A 19,621-nucleotide genomic window follows, 5' to 3' on the forward strand; every position below is an offset into this window, starting at 1 on the left:
ATTAAAGTTGCGAAATCCCACCGGTGTACGTGGTGAAATACTCATTTCCCATTGGTCCGATTATCGTCATTTTGGAACGCGTTTGTTCTCAAGTTTCCCCTGCTTCGTTCGTGCTGACAACGCGCTTTACGTAATTGACACGTTTCCCGTCGTACACCCACGCGCCTCTGCGCCGAGTGCGGCTCCCTAACACTTCACCGTCATGGGGGGAAACCCGTTGGCACCCGCCCTCTGCTTTGACCCAAAGCCGAAACCTTTCTTGTAATTCAAATGCCTTGATCGCTTGTGTGTGTGTCTGTATATATATATGTATATAATTACTGTTATGCATCATGTATAAAGCTCCAAATTTTATAAATATTGGTCCCGAAAATTGGAACCAGGTTGCTTATTTGAGGTACTCTGAATTTCTTGGGGTTTTTTTCTCGTAGCTTGCTGGGGGCTTATGTGTACTTGCAGCGGAACGAACTGTGTTTTCTGAGTTGATCTGACATGGCGGAAGCTAAGGTCGTTGTGGATAATAACAAGAAGACAAAGAAATCAATAGAGGTCAAAGGGTGGAAGAGGAAATGGGCTGTAATAGGAGCGGTGGTGGTGTTAATGGTGGCGGTGTCGCTAACATTGAAGCATGATCATAATCATAAATCTTGCCAGTGCTCTCAGGTACCGAATTTTTCCCTTTTTCGTTTTTCTTTTCAATTTCCAGTTGTGCAGTTGAGCTCTTCTGTCTTGTTTCTTGTGGGATTCAATGCTTGGGATGTGTGAGCAGAGCAAAGATTTTGATTTTGGGGGAAGAAGTGCTTGACAATTAATATACGTGTCTTGTTAAAATTTTTAAACCAATTTGGTGGGGTTTGGGGTGGGAGCGGGGTGTTGTGAGATTTATTTCTTTGATAAATTTCTTTGAGAAATTATTAATATGCTTAGTCGTGAGGCTATTTTTCCAAGAATTGTTTCATCCTTGCACGTGTGAGCTTTGGATGCAAACCTGTCTTTGGTTGTTGGAGACAGGTGATTTCAATATATTTGCTTGTTTTGTTCTATCACACTTTAGCATTTCTTTCTTCTTACGGCTGCTTGATTGTATTTGTATTGGTTCTATGCGTCAGCGGTAGGCTGTGAATCTAGCAATTTCCGTTGCTCTTCCGGTTAGACAGCAACTGCTGTTTTAGGTGAATTTCTCAATATTTTACTTGCCTCTTGTGCAGGATTCTAGAAAATATACAGGCATTGTTGAGGACTGCTGTTGTGATTATGAGACAGTGGACGCTATGAATGTGGCAGTTCTGCATCCTTTACTTCAAGAACTCGTTAAAACTCCATTTTTCCGATATTTTAAGGTTGGGTATCGACTTTTGTTACCAAATTTAGGATATTCTGAATGGTGTCATGTCAAAAGCCCTTTATGGTAGAGATCAAGGGTCCACCGCCATATGTTGATGTGTTGCTCTTACTTAAAATAGAAACTTACAATTTTTTTAGGATTGATTTGATGCAACTAAAATTCATGTTCTGAAAATAATTTGAGCTTATTAAATGTTGGTGGGGAAACCTGCAAACAAGATCCGAACTGCTTATCCACTAAATTTAAAATAACCATTTGACACTGCTGCATGAGTCCTTAGATCTAATGTTACTCATTAATTATAACAGGTTAAGTTGTGGTGTGACTGCCCCTTTTGGCCTGATGATGGCATGTGCAAGTTACGTGATTGTAGTGTATGTGAATGCCCTGAAGATGAATTTCCTGAACCCTTTAAGAAGGCGATGCTGTACGGTCTTCCGTCGCGTGATTTAAAATGTCAAGAGGAGAACCAACAGGATGTCGTTGATCGGACACTAGATTCAAAGGCCTTTAGGGGATGGATTGAAGTGGATAATCCTTGGACTCATGATGACGAGACTGATAACCGTACAATTCCTTTGTCCTTTTTCTAGCATTCAGATTATAATTATGTATTGCTGTTCCTTGCTTTACAAATTTTGAGGGTCTAACCATAAAAACATATGTTGTGGTTTTCCCTTTTTCTCTGTTAATCATTATTTGCATTCCTCTGTAAACTCGACCTGAAACTGTCTGTGCCTTACAGTTGTAGTGGAACCTTTTGGACGCTTGCTGATTACAATCACTTTGTTTTAGTTTCTTAGACTTTTTTCCAAGTGCATGGAGAATCATGTTGATAATAAAGAATATATTCTCTATTTTGCAGGTGAGATGACATATGTTAATCTACAATTGAATCCTGAACGATATACTGGCTATACTGGGGCATCAGCCAGGAGGATATGGGATGCGATATATTCTGAAAACTGTCCAAAATGTTTGTTTCTTGTCTCTTCAGTTATATATGGTTTGGAAATCTGAATTTTAGCAAACAAACAATCTGTTTTAGCGGTTGCCTCATAAATTGAGGAGGTTCTTTTTTTGTTTCTTAGTGCTATATGATGTCTATTAATCATGTGATGTTTATTCTTTTCTAAATTTCTTCTGGAGTTACTTTTAGCTGATGCTGTGTGTAATGCACAGATCAAGAAGTTCCGACATGTGTGTCTTAAATTCCTTCTTTTTTTTTTATTCGGTGGCTACCAAACATGATTGCTGGGTCTGCATGGAGATTTTAGAAACAGTACTTGAGTAATAAATAGAAGTTCTATAACATTCTCAAATTGTATGTGGACTAAACTATCTTTTATTTTTTATATATTGTAGATACATCTGGAGAAATTTGTCCGGAGAAAAGAGTGTTATACAAGTTAATTTCAGGGCTTCACTCCTCAATCTCAATTCATATTGGTTCAGACTACCTGCTTGATGAAACTAAAAATCTGGTTTGCTTCAGCTTCCCCTTGTATTGCTAAAATTTTAATTAGATTCTTATATTTTTTTGTTAGTTTTAGCAACTTTCTCGAAGTATACAGTTGAAGTTTTGTGACATCAATTTTTTTTTAAAACTCCAAGGATCTCTTGGCTTAGTGGCAAGGGAAAGGCCTCAATACCCATATAGTCTGGAGTTCAAATCTCAAAATTTTTCTTAAAATTCCGAGGATCTCTTGGTTTAGTGGCAAGGGAAAGTCCCCAAGACCCATATGATCTTGAGTTCAAATCTCACTCGTGTGGGTTGTAGTTAGATTAGTTAGGAAAGTTTTCCACCCTCATTGTATAAATGTTTCCTTAAAAACTTGTTTTGAAGCATTGTTTGAATTCATCATAGACATGTAACCATCTTACTTGGAACGTGTTAACCAAAAACATGTTTTATGTGTGCAATGTCAGTGGGGCAGGAATCTGGAGTTGATGTATGATCGTGTTTTTCGGTTTCCGGATCGTGTTAGAAACTTATACTTCACTTTCATGTTTGTTCTCCGAGCTGTGGCAAAAGTAAGCGTTTGTTCTTTCTGAATTTATAACGATTTTCCCTAGTTATACGGGATGTAATGTTCATCTCTTCGTATATGATCTAGGCCGCAACTTACTTGGAGCAGGCAGAGTACGATACTGGTAACCTTGAGGAGGACCTGAAAGCGGAGTCTTTAATGCGTCAACTAGTTTACAATCCAAAACTGCAGGCTGCATGTCCACTTCCATTCGATGAAGCTAAGTTGTGGCAAGGTCAAAGTGGACCTGAACTGAAGCTTGAGATTCAGAAGAACTTCAAAAACATCAGGTCTGAATTTAATTTATTGTCACTGTATAGAATCATCAGCTATTGATTTCACGAAATTTGATGCTCTGTGATTCAATGGATGATGGGTAACTGAGTTTTAGGCGAGTGAATTCAAAGTTTATGATAACTTCTTTAAAAGTTGGTACTTTGTACACTATGTAGTTTAGGATTTTCTGTTCTTTGTGCTGAATTTTTATAGATCTTGAAGGCAACGTTTAGCCTATGTTCTTGATATTGCAGTGCTCTGATGGATTGTGTTGGATGTGAGAAATGTCGTCTTTGGGGCAAACTTCAGGTGCTCGGCCTCGGAACCGCATTGAAGATTCTCTTCTCCGTCGATGGCAAGAACCAGCAAAACCAGCCTGTAAGTTTCATGTCAAAAATCTAATAATCCCCTACCCATCATCAAAACACTTTTCGCAATGGCTATATGCATTTCTAAATTTCTATCTTCAGCAGCTGCAACTGCAAAGAAACGAAGTAATCGCCTTGGTGAACCTGCTTCATCGTCTGTCAGAATCTGTGAAGCTCGTCCAAGAAATAGGCCCTTCAGTCGAACAAACAATGGAGGGGTTCATATCGCCACCTCCTCGACAAGAAACTCGTTTTTGGCAAAGAATTCTCCAAACGGTGTGTATAAATTAGTCATCATTAAGTGATACTCTCGTATCATTTTTGAAAGTTCAAAAGAGAAGCGTATATGATAGCGAATCACACCTGCAAATAGCTGAGTTAGCAAAGAGCAAGAACTTTGGACATATAGCTAGTTTTGAAATTTTATCAGGTGCTGTTTTATAGTTGAAATAAATTTGACTACTTTCCTGATATATATTTTCTAATTGAAAGTAAAAGAGAGAGAGAGAGAGAGAGAAACGACACAAATACGACATATACAAAGTTAGTATTACGGGACATGTTCATGGGAGTTCGATATTTACATTTCATTTTTATATTTGGATTACATTTATGTATAAATTTGACAAATATCTACACATAATGGAGTGTAGATAATATCAAATGGACTGTAATTATCAACTTCGTATATTTTAATAATTTTTTTGAACTGATAATTAATTGTTATAGATAACATATTATTATTGAATTTTTTTAAAAAAATTTATTTTAATAAATAAAATTACTAAAGTTAAATAATTAATCTTTATATATATATATATATATATATATATATATATATATATATATATATATATATGTGTGTGTGTATTTACGTAGATTTGTAGATTTGTATATATGTTTGTAAATTTTTAAAAATACATCATTGTATTAATATGTAACATTGTGTTTGAATTGATAATATAAATATAATTACAAATGAAAATTATATTATTTATCATTGTGTAAATATATTTTTTTATAAAAATATAAAAGTTTGATATTAACTGAAAATGCTAAAAATAATTAAAAATCAATTAGTCAAAAAGTTAATAAATTTTTTAATTTTATTTATTTGAAAATTTACTATTTCGATTCTATAAACTAAAAAAGTTTTGTGATTTTATTTTATCTAGTGTAATAATTTTATTAAAAACTTCATAATTTTAATTTTATAAACTTTGTAAAATTTCAAAATAGAAGTTATAAAACTAAAAAATAAAATGTAATTTTTAAACAAAAAAAATTATTTTATCAATTATATCATAACTATTCTTTGTGAATTATAGCTTAAAATATTAATTTTTATTTTATTTTTTTATCATGTTTGTTGCGAGACTATTCAACTATTATAAATTAAGTGACATTATTTTTTTTATCATCTTTTATTATTATTGAATATTATATTCATTTTATGAATCACAAATTAAAAATCACAAAATCAATTATAAAATTCAAAATTTCATATGATATTATAATAAAAAATTTATTAAATGAGATATCAACTAAAAAATAAAAAATATCAAAAGCATAAAAGAAATATATTTATAGAAGTGCATTTTGAAAATTAGGGAGATTGATATAAATAAATGAGAAGAGAGAATACGAGATGAGAAGGAAAAGAAGAGAAGTAGAGAGAGAGATTGTGTGAGTTAAAAATTTTAAAAATCTCAAATTTTTGAGTTTAATCAAAAACAATTTTGACAATTCATAATTGTACTTTAGACTTTAATATTCGCATGTTAATGAATTATATAAGTTGTTAAAAATCTATTGAAAATTTGAATACATCTAGACTTTTATAGATTTTTCAAAAGTCAATATTGAATATCACTTAATATCGAAAACACTTGTCACCCCATGTAATTTTTTTTGGAAAAAAAAACTCACCAAACAACATAAACTTATTTATTTCTAAAAAAAACCTTATTAACTCTAGAATAAATGAAAATAAAAGAAATTTTGTAAATTTACTTGGTGATAAATCTAGCGGAATCATATGCATATCCAAATATAGCCATAAGCAATTTTTTCCCTCAATTTTTCTCGAAGTTTAAGTGACGTAGTGTCAATATCACTCATACGCCGCACTAATAATCCTTCACAGTGTATCTAGTACTACTTTTGTTATGAAAAAAGACAAATGACACATGATATCAAAAACTATTTTTATTATAACATTAGTATTATTGAATTATACCGTTGAAATCTAAACGTTGCAATATCTCTATATAATGCTGAATTCTAGATACACAATCTCTCTACACACTTTGATCAAGTCATATTTGGGTTGATTACATCCTACATGTAGGAGTAGTGCCCCCATGATAGAATCAAGTGCTCAAATTTAGTCACACATACATGAAGTCAACTAATTTTTTTAAATCACATATATACGTAAATTTTGTCCATCCAAATCATATGGGGCAGTGCCCGCACATGTAGTATCGAACCTACTCTCATATCTGATATACTCTTAAGGATCATATGTACACATATTTTCACTCACAAATTCTTTAAATATTTATCATTTTTAAAGTGAGTTTTGTAACTGAAAGAATTTTTTTTTTTGGCAAATTTCATTAAAAAATGTTCCAAATAATACATCAGGATTTTCTTAAGGCAGTCGGTAGGTCATACTGAAATCGGTATTTGTAAAATTTGTAATTATTAAAGTCTTTTTGTGAAAGCTTTCTAAAAACAGAAGAAAATGAGACGTAGAAGAAATTTGTCATTCGAACTTCCATAAACAAGTTTTCGCGCAATTATCTTTCGCCATTTCATTTATTTTCACCATGTTAATTTTTTGATTTGTTGATATTGAGAAGCTTTGGTTCATTGGGTTTAGTTGGATTTTTTTCCACACTCATATTCAAGTTGTCTATTGCTCTCAAAAGATTGAGATTTAATTTTGGTTGCTAACACTAATTGAGATTTTTCAAGCTCAAAAGAAGAAAAAATTTGTGAGTTATTTATTCATCTCCTTTAAACACACCTTGATTCTAAAAAATGATATCAGAGATGGTTTATCTCGACCTCTGAAGTGTCAATATCTATGGTCCCATTCAATAATATTCCAATGTTCTCCAAAGAAATATTTGATGATTGAAAGATTAGAATACAAACTTAATTATATTGCAGCTTGAGATGATAATATTTTGTATGTAATAATTACTTAACATATTGGAGATTATAAAGATAAATATTGTTGTTGCCATTATTCTTGTAAAAACTCACATGATAAAAAAAAAAAAAAAAACCCGATGTGAAGGACTAGAAGACAAAAAAGTCGAATTTTGACAATGTCGTGAGACAACTTCCTCACTACCCTGGAAAACTCCAAGGCACATAGGCGCCTCCCCTGCGGCCTGGTTAACACATGGCTAATTAATCATATGTGCACAATGTAGGAGGATTCAGGATTAATATAAGGAGAAGCACAAGATTGTATTCACTACCCAAGAAAAATAAGCACATAAAGAAGCACACAGCTATTATTTCTACCTTAATATTATTCGTGGCAAACATTATAGTGTTATACATTTCTAACTTTTCAGATTCAGTCCAAATCATATGGACAAATCAAGTCTGAAATGTGGCGATTTCAATCCCTTTATCAGTGTATGCAACGGGTGCTTCGAATTTGCTGAAAAGCCTGTAGGAGGAAATGAGTGAAAGGCCAGCATAACAAAGGGTTACGATGAACGTGATGGCTACGGATGCAGTGGCCTTTCGGCAGAACCCGCCGAACGAGCTGCAAGTCTCACTCCACGTTATGGCTGTGTCGCCTTTGTATGCTAAGTACACCACTTCTGTAGATATGGCTCCCGCCGCAAGGATGATGTAAGTGAGCAGCTGCGCTAAGCAAGATCAAGCCAAGAAAATTTTCTTTCTGAATAATTTCATCAAGGAAAATAAGGCTATACTATATTATAACTCCTTACAAATTATGCGTCCATGCTCATTTCTTTTCAAATAAATAGAAATTAAAATTTTTATACTTAATTTTATACAAGTGTAAGTTAATTTCGCTCTGAAATTACATCAAATTGTTTATGTCCTATCGATGGAAGTTGAAATCCATCAAATTTTGATCCAAATGGATTCGGTGTAATTAGTTGTTAAATGTCTAAATACAGACGAAATGCCATCCTCGACTCTAGTCTCTAGCTAATTTAATCTCCAAATGCAAACCCCCAATAGAAATAGGGAAGTTAGCATTAAGAAGACGAGTGGGTCTCATGTGAGACCGTCTCACGGATCTTAATCCGTGAGACGGGTCAACCCTACCCATATTCACAATAAAAAGTAATACTCTTAGCATAAAAAGTAATACTTTTTCATGGATTACCCAAATAAGAGATCCGTCTCACAAATATAACCCGTGAGACCGTCTCACACGAGTTTTTGCCTAAGAAGACATATAGAGAACAAAATCGAGTTGCTGATTTCATCGCATCTGAAGCCCTGAAGTATGCTAGAGGAATCAGTACGACTCCCCAAGACAAGCTACAAGAGATTATAAAAGAAGACGAGATTGGAATAGGGTTGTCCTTCTCCCTACTATACAAATAAAAGACTTTCTTTATTTTGATTGAAAAACAATCCTAGTTACAAGATCTAGGGACAAAATGAAGCTCTTAAATCCAATAATTTTGATATATATATATATATATATATATATATATATATATATATATATATATATATATATATATATATAGAATTTACATCTTAATGTAAAATTAATGGATTCCAATCAATTGCAGCCAAACCTGGTCGAGGAGAAAGAAAGCCCACGCCATGGAGAAGTTGGTCTGCCGGGAGACCGCCGCTGCAATAGCCGACAGAAGTGAGTAGCCGGCACAAACCCCACTCGCATGCACCAAATATCTACAATTAAATAAATAAAAGAATATATTTTATCATTTTACGTATTACACATCCCAAACAAAATATATTAATTTTAAAATTTTCAGGAAATTAGGTACCTGAAGGCTCCAAGATCGGAATAAGACAAGGTGCCGTACTCGTTACTCTGTGAATTCTTAAGCATGACAACAAGTGCCACCACACAAAGGACCATCGGAAGAATCCTTAGCAGCGTCTCCACCGTGCGCATGGCGGAGCCGCTTCCATCTACCTCATTCGCACCCATGTCTGCCGGGGAAGAACCTACTGGAATCGCACTCTCTTTGCTCATAATAACTCGAGAAATGGACCTCTTTTCCACAGAAGTATGATTACTGATCGGGAGGATCCAACAACTTTATAAATGCAAATTGGTGAGGTTTGGTGGTGAATTAATTGCGCTTTAATGGAGACTACAGTTTCCCATGTAGATTGATACATGGACAAGTACTCTCCATATATATATATATATATATATATATATATATATATATATATATATATAATCTTGTATGTTTTCATTTACCTCGATTAGGGTTCGGATTTTATCCATTTTGGTAAAAGAGACAAAGTTGTGAGGCGATGCATGCATGAATGCAGTCATATGGATCCATATCTACAACAAATACATACATATACATATTCATATGTATTTTCAAATATATATATATACACACACACATATTATATATATATATAATTAACAAAATGTAATGCCTTGATCTCTTGTATAAACTGTTCTGAAATGTCAAAATTTATTGTCAGAAATTCTATTTCTAATTTTATATACTAGTACCAGTACAAAGTATTATATTTAACTTAGTTTTATTTTTAGTTTGCATAGAAATTATTTTATTATAAATTGTAAATTATTATAAAAAAAAACTGTAGGGCACACACACATTAATTGTACACGACACCTACTAAATATATCTAAAATATTAAATTGATATAGAAAAGAAAGTATTTCTCTGATATACAACTAAAGTTTCTGAAGGTCGGCAGATATATATGTTTCAATTTCAAAAATTAATATATTTTAATATCTATACTATTTACTTTTGTATATTTTTTTTAAAAAAAATTATAATCCCAAGAATATTCTTTATCCACCTAACTCTATATTTTACCTTTATTTTTTCATTATATTTTCTCTTTTTACATTTCAATTTAAAAAATTGATATTTTTATTTTAAAATTTAAAATTACTTCATTCTCCTTTTTTTCTATGGATTACATGCATCGTATATTCGTACGTGTCACATGCCTCCTAGTCTCCTGGATATAATGACGTGTGAGTCTTTTCCATATATATGAAAGCAAAATTTATGTGAGACGATTTCGCGGCTCATATTTCATGAGACGAATATCTTATTTGAGTCATCTATGAAAAAATATTACTTTTATACTAAGAGTATTACTTTTTATTGTGAATATCGGTAGGTACCTCCTCATATATGAGATGATTATGTAACGTGGATTATCCTTTTATGTCATATATTCATGTTCGATATGACATTTGAATGAATATGAGAAAGAGACATATTCATCTATTTTTGCAAGAATAGAGTCATTCGCACTTCTCATTCTTATATTCTTTGAAAATATTTCTTTTATTTAATTTGCCTAATCTAAACCTGCATCATCATCTTAATAATAATAATAATAATAATAATAATAATAATAATAATAATAATAATAATAATAATAATAATAATAATAATAATAATAATAATAATAATAATAATAATAAATATTTTTGAGTTGCTAGCTGTTATTTTGAACTTTTAGTTAAAAAAAAAACTATTATTAAATTAATTTCAATATATCAATTATGACTTTATTTTAGAGTTGGTTAAAATACAATTAATTGATCAAATCAATTAATTGCTCGATCGAATCTAATTATGATTAATAAATCAACGATCAATGTGTAAAAACAAGGATTACATTGATTCATCCAGTTTGACTTCACTTACTTGTCTTTTAGTTGAAGGGATCCGAAAAAAACATTCTGATCTTCTAAAGTTACGGAGGAAATTTCTTCTTTTCTATGCATACATATATATTAGGTTAAATATTTCCATTTTATTTTTTAGTTTTTTTTTGTAAATAACTAATATTTAATAAATTTAATTAAAATTGGTCGGAAACAGAAGTAATTCAAGAATGTTCATTTATATTCTCAGTTGAATAGTTTGCTTCAATTGATCAAGTGCTCACGCCTCTCCCAATAGTCAATATATATGATTTTTGAGAAAGAATTAATGATGATAACTGCTATGCATGCCTATTTGGCATTATTGCTACAATAATTCAATTTGAGAATTTTGGATGCCAGACTAGTTAATGAGAAGGAATTCTTTTGTGGTAAATTAGGGGAAAATTGAAATTTTTATTCTTTATATTATATATATATATATATAAATATATATATATATATATATATATATATTATTCTTTTGTGGTAAATTAGGGGAAAATTGAAATTTTTATTCTTTATATTATATATATATATTCTTTATATTATATATATATATTCTTTATATATATATATAAATATATTCTTTATATATATATATATATATATATATTCTTTATATATATATATATTCTTTATATATATATATAGCGACGGATAATATAATTTTTTCCATATTTATATATAGTCAATAGGGTGTGTTTTGCATTTGAACAAGTATGACATTTGATAATGATGGCCTCCGGACAACTTATTTTCATATCACAACCAACTACACCTCTGTACCGTCCATAATTTTACAGTTAAGATTTTGTTTAATTTTCAAAATCATTTGAATAATGCTAAAGTACAACTAAAATATGTACATCATATATATAATAATTATATTATAAAATTTTGTTAAATAATTATATTATAAAATTTTGTTATTATATCGTGAGATTTTATTACTATCTCACGAAATTTTGTAGTGAATTTATAATGAGATTTTGATAAATAAAATTTTTGTATTGAATTTTTTGTGTTATAAGAATTGTTGTACAAATTTGGTTGTACATGTAGCATTACTCAAATTATATATATATATATATATATGTATATATACGTATATATATATTCGAAATTGTCTTAATTTTATTTTAAATTCTTGTTTTCGTAAATTACGGGGGTGAGAGAAATTAATAGAGAAGTCTTACAAGATTTTACTTAAGGAAACGATTTTGTATTAATTATGTCAAAGATATGTTTCTAAATATTATAAGTCACTCGAGAATTTCTCCTTTGGGTATTTTATGTTAATTACTCTCTCTTCGTTAGCTAAAGAACATACTACCGAACATGTTGAATATTGCAAAGGACACCACCACCACTTTGAAGAAGAAAACCACCCAAGGTCGGAAGAAGATTGAAATAAAGAAAATCGAGAACCTGAGCAACCGGCAAGTGACCTTCTCCAAGCGGCGCGTGGGGTTGTTCAAGAAAGCGAGCGAACTCTGCATCCTTAGCGGGGCCGAAGTAGCCATCATTGTCCACTCGCTAGGGAAGCGTGTATTCACGTTCGGACATCCCACGAAGGATGCCGTGATCGACCGCTTCCTGAAAGACATATCGGAGCCCGGAAGCCGTGGCGACTGTCGGGAGAACTGCGCCTCCACGGCAAAGGTAAGGGATTTTAACAAGCATTATTTGGACATGTGCAAGGAGCTGGATGCCGAGAAGAATAGGAAGGAGATGATCGAGGCGGAGGAGAGGGCGGCAGAGGGTTATGGGTACAATGTGAGAGGAGGTTTCTGGTGGGACGAGCAAGTAGATTCCATGGATGTGGAGGAGTTGGAGCAGTACATGGCAGCTCTAGGGGAGTTGATCAATAATGTTACGATGAGAGCCAATGATTTGATGCACGCACAGAGTTCCAGTTCTCTGTCAGGGCTTCCGCCGCTGCCCGTGCCGATCACTACCTTTGAAGGTGTTTCAAATCTGGACGTGGAAGGGTGCACGACGTTTGACGAGGCCGCTGCGATGTTGAACCAGAATCCGGCTAATGGTGGTTTCAATTATAGTGGTAATAATAATAGTTGCATGTTGCCGAATTTTGGGTGTTTTGGATGGGGATGTTAATGAGCCATTCAAACATAAATTCGATAGAAGACCGTTTGAATATTTTTTTAATGAGTTTTATTAAGATAAAACAATAAAGTTCCAAGTTTTATAATATTTAGTTCGTTAGTTCTTGAATATTTTTGTCGGTGATGAAAAATTTATAGTTTTGCTATTTGATTTATAAAAAAGATAATTGTAATTTAAATTTATATTTATTACACTAATTTATGTTCAATCAATGTTCGAATAAGATCGTGAGTCATAAATATATTTATTAAATAAATATCAAACTCGGCTTGATTATTAACGAGTCAAGCTCAAATATTCAAAAATTCAACTCAAATCTTCATCCTTAAATTTGGACAAGGGATGGGTGAATTCCCAAAGTTTCGAATTAAAATTCCGAAAGTTTCGGATTGGTTGATGTTATAATTTCGTTTACAGGCCAGGGGTAGTTTCTTATGGTGGTACATGTTAAAAATCTAACAAGCTAACACTTTTATTTTTATGAGGTGGAAATATTTTCTACGGGTTTAATTTGAGCAGGCTCGTAATTATTATTGAATTTAATTAAACTCTTATTACACTTCCAATCAATAGATTAATAGAAATTCATATGGCTTAGAACGCAAATAGGAATTCCATAATCATGTCTAAATTTGATTGCTTTAAATCTTTGGGGGCGCGGGTTCGTTGCAATAAATTTTGAATCAGTCGCTTATTTGTTTATTTTTCCTAATTAATTAATTAAAGACAATTTAAATTTGAAGTAAAAATATAAAGAAAATATTGATTTAATGCCATATTTAATGTGATGACGGATAAAAAGTTATTTTATTTTATTTATTTATGATTTGATTAGAAATAGATTTGGAGAGATTTCTTTGTCGAACATATAGAAGGAAACAGTTCACCGAATCTTAAAATAGATCAACCTTTTTTATGGTCCACAAAACTTTGATGTATTAATACAAAACAAACTACTCTTGTCTATACATTGGTGTTTAGTCAATTTCTTACGTCTACTATATATACAATAAAAATTATACATATGATTACCTCTCTCGCATTTGATTATAATAACGTATATTTGTTATTCAATTTAACTCTTAAGAAATAAAAATAACCGTGTTTTATTTATTACATTGTTATTTGTTTATATTTTTATTTAATATTCTAAAGTGTTGTTAAACTTTCATATTTCATAATTATAAAAATTAATCTTATTAAATCATATTTAATTTTGTAAAATGTCATATATAACTAAATTTGAGAAACAAAAAATATTCAAAGTTCTTGCAATGATTCTGCAACGGTTTTCATTTGAACCGTCACCGCCTTATTCACCATTCCCCCTTTTCGGTTCTTACGCTGAAACCAATGCTTGGTGCTACAGAACCCTTTATTTTTTGGTGACATCATTATCTTTTGATACAGTCTTTCGTAACAAGCCACTTATTTTTCATGATCACCCACCATTAAAGAGAGGAAAAAAAACATATTTTTTGAGGTATTTTTTATGCCATAGTAAAGAGCTGCAAATAAGAGATACAATTACATGATATTATTGGTTCTTCATGACATTGTACAATCAATGCACAACAAGAATTTGAATTTCATTGTCACGTATATGCCATTGTCTAAAAATGGCCAAAATAAAGTGTAACATCAGCTACAGAAATTACTCAAATATATATTACCTGTAAAATCTGCTGTTTCTTTTGATGCCACTTCAGCCAAAAAACCATCTGCAATGGCATTGACTTTGCCCCAAACGCCTTTTCCATTAAGAGATTCATTTAACTCGATCAAGAATCAACCATATGTCTGCATATACCCATCATTTTATTCGTTCCAAGTTAAATTTCACCATTTGTTCTAGTGCCATCTTGAAGGAACTAGAGGGTAGGCATTGAAGATTTCGAACAGCTTCAATAGCTTTCTTTCTTGCCAAATCTTGTGCCCTTTCAATCCCACCACAGTTCTTAACAATATCAACGGCCTCTTCAAGAGAACCACTCTCGGAAAATTCGGATTCGATTATATCTCTCAGTTTTGTTTCTTTCTCCAATGCAAAGATCACGGGTGCTGTCAGATTTCCCTTGGCCAAATCACTTCCAGCAGGTTTACCAAGTTGCTCTGCTGATTGAGTAAAGTCTAATATATCATCCACAATTTGGAACGACAGCCCCAAGTTCTTCCCATACTGGTACATCTGCTCAATTAAATCAGCACCCACTCCACTGAATATGGCGGCTCCTTTAGTGCTAGCAGCAATCAAGGAGGCTGTTTTGTAGTAACTCTTGATTAGATATTCGTCAAGTTCAACTTCACAGTCGAACAAACCGGATGCCTGCTTTATTTCACCGCTAGCAAAATCTTTAATAACCTGCAACACAATTCATCAAGCGAATCTGTATGTAAAATTATCTCAATTCTCAAAAATATATCAATTAGGGCCTTCAGGCCTCCCATTTGGGACTGTCTGCCATGTAATCATAGATAATCATACTATTTTTTTCCTCTATTTGCCTAAAAATTCTGACTTCGAGAGAAAAGTTTTAAATTTAGGATAGCATTTTGCATACCTGGCTGATAAGCTTTATGACTTCAAGATTTTCAAGGTTCGCCAAGTACCATGACGATTGTGCAAACATGAAATCTCCAGCCAATACAGCTGTTCTTGTACCGTAAAGTTGATGGACGGTTTTTTTCCCTGCAAAGGAATCAGCATATCGGAAGCATTCAAAGAACTTGAAATAATTCAGTGACGAGTGTTCTAATACAGAACTTGTAAAATGAAATATATCTGCCAAAGTAATGCATATATGATCTGTGATTTAATGAAGAGATATGCCACAAACAAGAATTTTCTCAAGGTGTTGGACTTAGCAAGCTAACCTCTCCGCAGGTCACTTTCGTCTAATACATCGTCGTGTATCAAACTTGCTGTGTGGATCATTTCAATAATTTCTGCCAGCCTTCTATGTTCTTTGGTGAGATCCCTGAGTCATTAATGGTAAGCTATAAGTGTGTCGAATATAGTTTTGCCATAAACTGGTTGAATTGGATGCCAGATTGTGCTTACTTCAAACCAGCAATCTCCGCAGTTGCTCTAGACACAAGGAAAGTTAAAGCCGGTCTCATCCTTTTGCCACCAGCTCCAAAGATTTGCTCAGCAGCAGACATCAGAACTGGATTTTCTGCACCAACGATCTAAAAGTGACTCTTGTCAGAAGAAAAAACCATCGATAATGGGGATGGATGGCTGAAAAGTTGAATTTGACACACGATTTCCACACCAACAACCTTGTTGACAAATCTTAGCATTATTTACACAACTCATCCGATGATGAGTAGTTGATCTCATATTCACCATTTAATGTGGATATACAATGGTACACGTTCATACATGTTAAACCGTTGTGGTCTGAACTTTGAAGGGTAACATTATAGCGGATGGATATATAGGAAAATATAATTAAGGAGAAAAATGCACTCAAAGACATTGCAACGGCAAGTTGGTTCATGAAGGCAAACCCCATCCTCTACACTTAAGAATGAAAAACATACAAAGAGGGAAATCAAACATTAACTCTGAGATACATTTCTAAGCAAAGGAAACCATTAAAGTGAAGTTGACAATCCAAAAAGAATGATATGAGAATTCTATGAACAATTTCATCAAGTCACAGATATCCAAGTTCGAAAACTCATAATCACCATATGTAGATCCAATATATACCAGTAAATTCCATCTTTCAACAGTAATAACAAGGTTAACCACCTTGAAGAACTAATTGATCTCATTACCACGTTAGCAACAGTACGAACTACAAACTGAACCTTCCAAAGCATACCAATCATGAAACTTACTGATTGAAGATTTTTGTTCAGCGTCTGCAAGTCATCGGCCACCACTTCAAATAAATCCGATATTGAAGAAAGCTTTGTTAACTCTTTAGTCAAATCCAGTACGGGCGGAGGGCCAGCAGCGATCTCTGAAACGGTAAAGAACAATCACAACATAGAAGTTTTTAGAACTCTAAAATGCCAATAGAAACTCATCCATCAACACCAGAAGCAGCAAATGAAATATTATCACCGTTGAGAAAAACTTCTGGAGTCTTGGTTGAAAACACGGAACATGGACCAATTTCACGCCTGTGGCACAACGATTTCCGAGCTTTGCATCCATCGACGTTCCGTAGCAGACCCTTGGAGCAATTTCTTACAGAAAAGCGATCAAAAGAGGCATTGGAAGAGCAGCCGCATGCCACAAAATCCAACCTTGTTCTCCCAAACTCAAGATTATGACAAGTAATGGACAACATCATCAGACTAATATGATTTAACTGAAAAGCCACCGAATTTCCTCTAAAATCAAGAACGCTATTTCAGAAACTTTCCAAGTCCCTCGTTTCATGAACACCGAGGGAAAAAATCAACACTTCAACATTAATAAAAAGCGAATCTTTACACAAAACCGAATTCTCCAACTCAAAATGTCAATTGGGTGTTCAGTATATAACCTTCCTCTCTTTTTGCGCACAAGAGTAACGGAAGTTTAACTACAACCCAAGCCGATGTTTTTCAATCTTTATTGTGCACAAGCATCGAAATATAAGTGGAGCAAGAAATACCACACATACACGAAGTTCCAATATTTTGCATCACACAAAGGGCATCGAGTTTTGTCCTAAATAGAAATACTTAAATACCTAAAGTGAATGAAAAGAGGCGGTGGGAGCGGGACAGTGACGTTTCAAGACACTTTGATCGTATTCCGAACGGGCAGAGAAAATTGAGAGGCAATGAATGAAACTACGAAGCACCAGAGATACGAGACCTTATCCCGCAACCAACAGCCTTTAGTGAGTCAAGCAGAGGCTTCGCTGAGTTGGTGGTCCGTATTCAGCGGTGTGCGCATTTGACAACCAGGATATGCTATTACTGATAATACGAAGAAATCTTGGATTAGCCACGTGTGTGATAACTATTGGTTTATTTGAGAATTATATATTTCATTTGTCAGCCAATACAATAAATCATCAAAGCCAAATACTTAATTTCAAGTTGACTTAAAGAACAAAATCCTTGAGAAAAACCGTAGTTCTTCCTTTTTAATTTGGTGCAAAGATATATCCATATAAGATGTTTCTTTTTTTAAAAAAAAAAAATCATGTAGCACGAATTTTTTTAAGATAAAATCATCATGTGGAAGTGGAGTCCAATATCTTGTTTTACAAAAGACCCTGTTCCTGAAGGACATGAATCAACAGAAGCAAAATGTCCTCTCAACACAGTTCTTGCGTGCTTGGCCAAAATGTGTGCCACCTGATTATGATCAGTATGCAAGAAATGCTTGAAATCCAGCACATATCTTGGCGTATAGAATCAATGGTGCTTCCATGGATAGTGGTAATGAACTGTGCATCAGTATCTAGAACGCATTTTGTCCATCGATTACGAATAATTGCCAGCAAGAGGCCTTCTCTAATAATTCAGCAACGGAGAAAAATAGTGCCATCACCATTGAAGATTAATAGTTCCCAAGGAGATCTAAATATGAAATTCTATTAGCCCTTAGCATTAGAAAAATAATAAATTTAGGAGATTTAGAGATTGTTTGAATCCTTTTTCATATAATCTTATATATTTACTTGATTGTAAAAGCAGACTCAACCTTCCTCTGAAAAGGTGGATTTATTTATATAGAAATTTAAAAATCAAAAGAAATTTTATTTTCAGAAAAATATTGATGTAGAAGATATATATATCCATGCCGCAGCATATTCTTATTAGTATATTTCAAAATTCCATGATTAATTGTTCTTTGTTGGCTGCTCGAAAGATATGCGAAATGATGCGATCCAGGCGAAATAGATGAGCAGGGTCGGGTGCTCCACCGGATCGAATCAAGTATTTGTAGTGTTGTTTAGGAAAATGAACAAGGTATATGGCTTCAGTCTTGACCTGCAAACAAGAAGATGAACTCGTGAATGGGCGCCGGAGGGGTGTCCGACGTGACCACTCCGATGCTTAAATCAGCAGGCAAAGAAGAAATTAAGCAATATATATGCGAATATATGTGAACAATACTTTTTAGTTCAAAGAGTCTCTCCTTTAAATGAATTTAATACCGGCTATTTATAGGGGAGGAATGGGTAGTTACCTCGATTTCCGTGACATCTACTAAGTCGGTTTACCATCCTAGCTTCTGATGACTTCTCGGACACTCCAAGCCCAATTTGCTCTGGCAGATTAGATGGCATGTAATGATTATACTCAAGTGTGGCTCACTTGTCGAGGTAACGCTATTTTCGAGGTTGCCAAAGTGGATATGCAACTGGGAAACACTACCCGGTCAGGGGAGAAGCACCCGACCAACTCTATGAGGGCCCGGGTAAATAATAAAGAATTGCGTACAACACCAATCCATCCGGGAAGAGGAGTTATACCATCCGGGAAGAGGAGTTATACCCGGATACTCCTGAAATCGACCCTGACTATGACCCGGATCCTACTAGGGGTATCACCACCCATCCCTAAAATAGTCGGGCTAGAGCTT

The 19,621-nt window shown here is 33.4% G+C and overlaps 4 protein-coding genes across 6 annotated transcripts; 2 read left to right on the plus strand and 2 right to left on the minus strand.

The window, feature by feature from the left end:
- The first annotated feature begins 40 nt into the window (after nucleotides 1-40).
- LOC140822355 (endoplasmic reticulum oxidoreductin-1-like) lies at nucleotides 41-4,492 on the plus strand. 3 transcript variants are annotated; one of them, XM_073183105.1, is made up of 10 exons: nucleotides 41-261; nucleotides 432-663; nucleotides 1,209-1,340; nucleotides 1,654-1,912; nucleotides 2,211-2,321; nucleotides 2,711-2,829; nucleotides 3,275-3,379; nucleotides 3,463-3,665; nucleotides 3,906-4,029; nucleotides 4,122-4,492. In XM_073183105.1, exons 2-10 carry the CDS (start codon nucleotides 493-495, stop codon nucleotides 4,308-4,310), a joined length of 1,413 nt encoding a protein of 470 aa, XP_073039206.1. In that variant the 5' UTR covers nucleotides 41-261; nucleotides 432-492; the 3' UTR covers nucleotides 4,311-4,492. The 3 variants fall into 3 exon arrangements, with proteins under 3 accessions (XP_073039206.1, XP_073039205.1, XP_073039207.1); XM_073183104.1 differs by lacking the exon at nucleotides 41-261 and having other exon boundaries at nucleotides 269-663; XM_073183106.1 differs by lacking the exon at nucleotides 41-261 and having other exon boundaries at nucleotides 270-663; nucleotides 4,125-4,492.
- A 3,034-nt stretch (nucleotides 4,493-7,526) lies between these two features.
- LOC140822364 (CASP-like protein 2A1) lies at nucleotides 7,527-9,306 on the minus strand. Its single transcript, XM_073183119.1, has 3 exons — nucleotides 9,050-9,306; nucleotides 8,834-8,951; nucleotides 7,527-7,913 (listed from the first exon to the last, which is right to left on the minus strand). Exons 1-3 carry the CDS (start codon nucleotides 9,259-9,261, stop codon nucleotides 7,641-7,643), a joined length of 603 nt encoding a protein of 200 aa, XP_073039220.1. The 5' UTR covers nucleotides 9,262-9,306; the 3' UTR covers nucleotides 7,527-7,640.
- Nucleotides 9,307-12,288: 2,982 nt separating this feature from the next.
- On the plus strand, nucleotides 12,289-13,085 carry LOC140822340 (agamous-like MADS-box protein AGL29). The gene has a single exon (XM_073183084.1). It carries the CDS (start codon nucleotides 12,289-12,291, stop codon nucleotides 13,066-13,068), a length of 780 nt encoding a protein of 259 aa, XP_073039185.1. The 3' UTR covers nucleotides 13,069-13,085.
- A 1,507-nt stretch (nucleotides 13,086-14,592) lies between these two features.
- Nucleotides 14,593-17,977, minus strand: LOC140822348 (solanesyl diphosphate synthase 1, chloroplastic-like). Its single transcript, XM_073183098.1, has 6 exons — nucleotides 17,156-17,977; nucleotides 16,927-17,051; nucleotides 16,139-16,266; nucleotides 15,952-16,055; nucleotides 15,639-15,766; nucleotides 14,593-15,439 (listed from the first exon to the last, which is right to left on the minus strand). Exons 1-6 carry the CDS (start codon nucleotides 17,385-17,387, stop codon nucleotides 14,891-14,893), a joined length of 1,266 nt encoding a protein of 421 aa, XP_073039199.1. The 5' UTR covers nucleotides 17,388-17,977; the 3' UTR covers nucleotides 14,593-14,890.
- Between the last annotated feature and the right edge of the window lie 1,644 nt (nucleotides 17,978-19,621).

Source organism: Primulina eburnea, unplaced genomic scaffold (assembly GCF_022965805.1).
Source record: "Primulina eburnea isolate SZY01 unplaced genomic scaffold, ASM2296580v1 ctg808_ERROPOS3000000+, whole genome shotgun sequence".
NCBI classification, from domain to species: domain Eukaryota; kingdom Viridiplantae; phylum Streptophyta; class Magnoliopsida; order Lamiales; family Gesneriaceae; genus Primulina; species Primulina eburnea.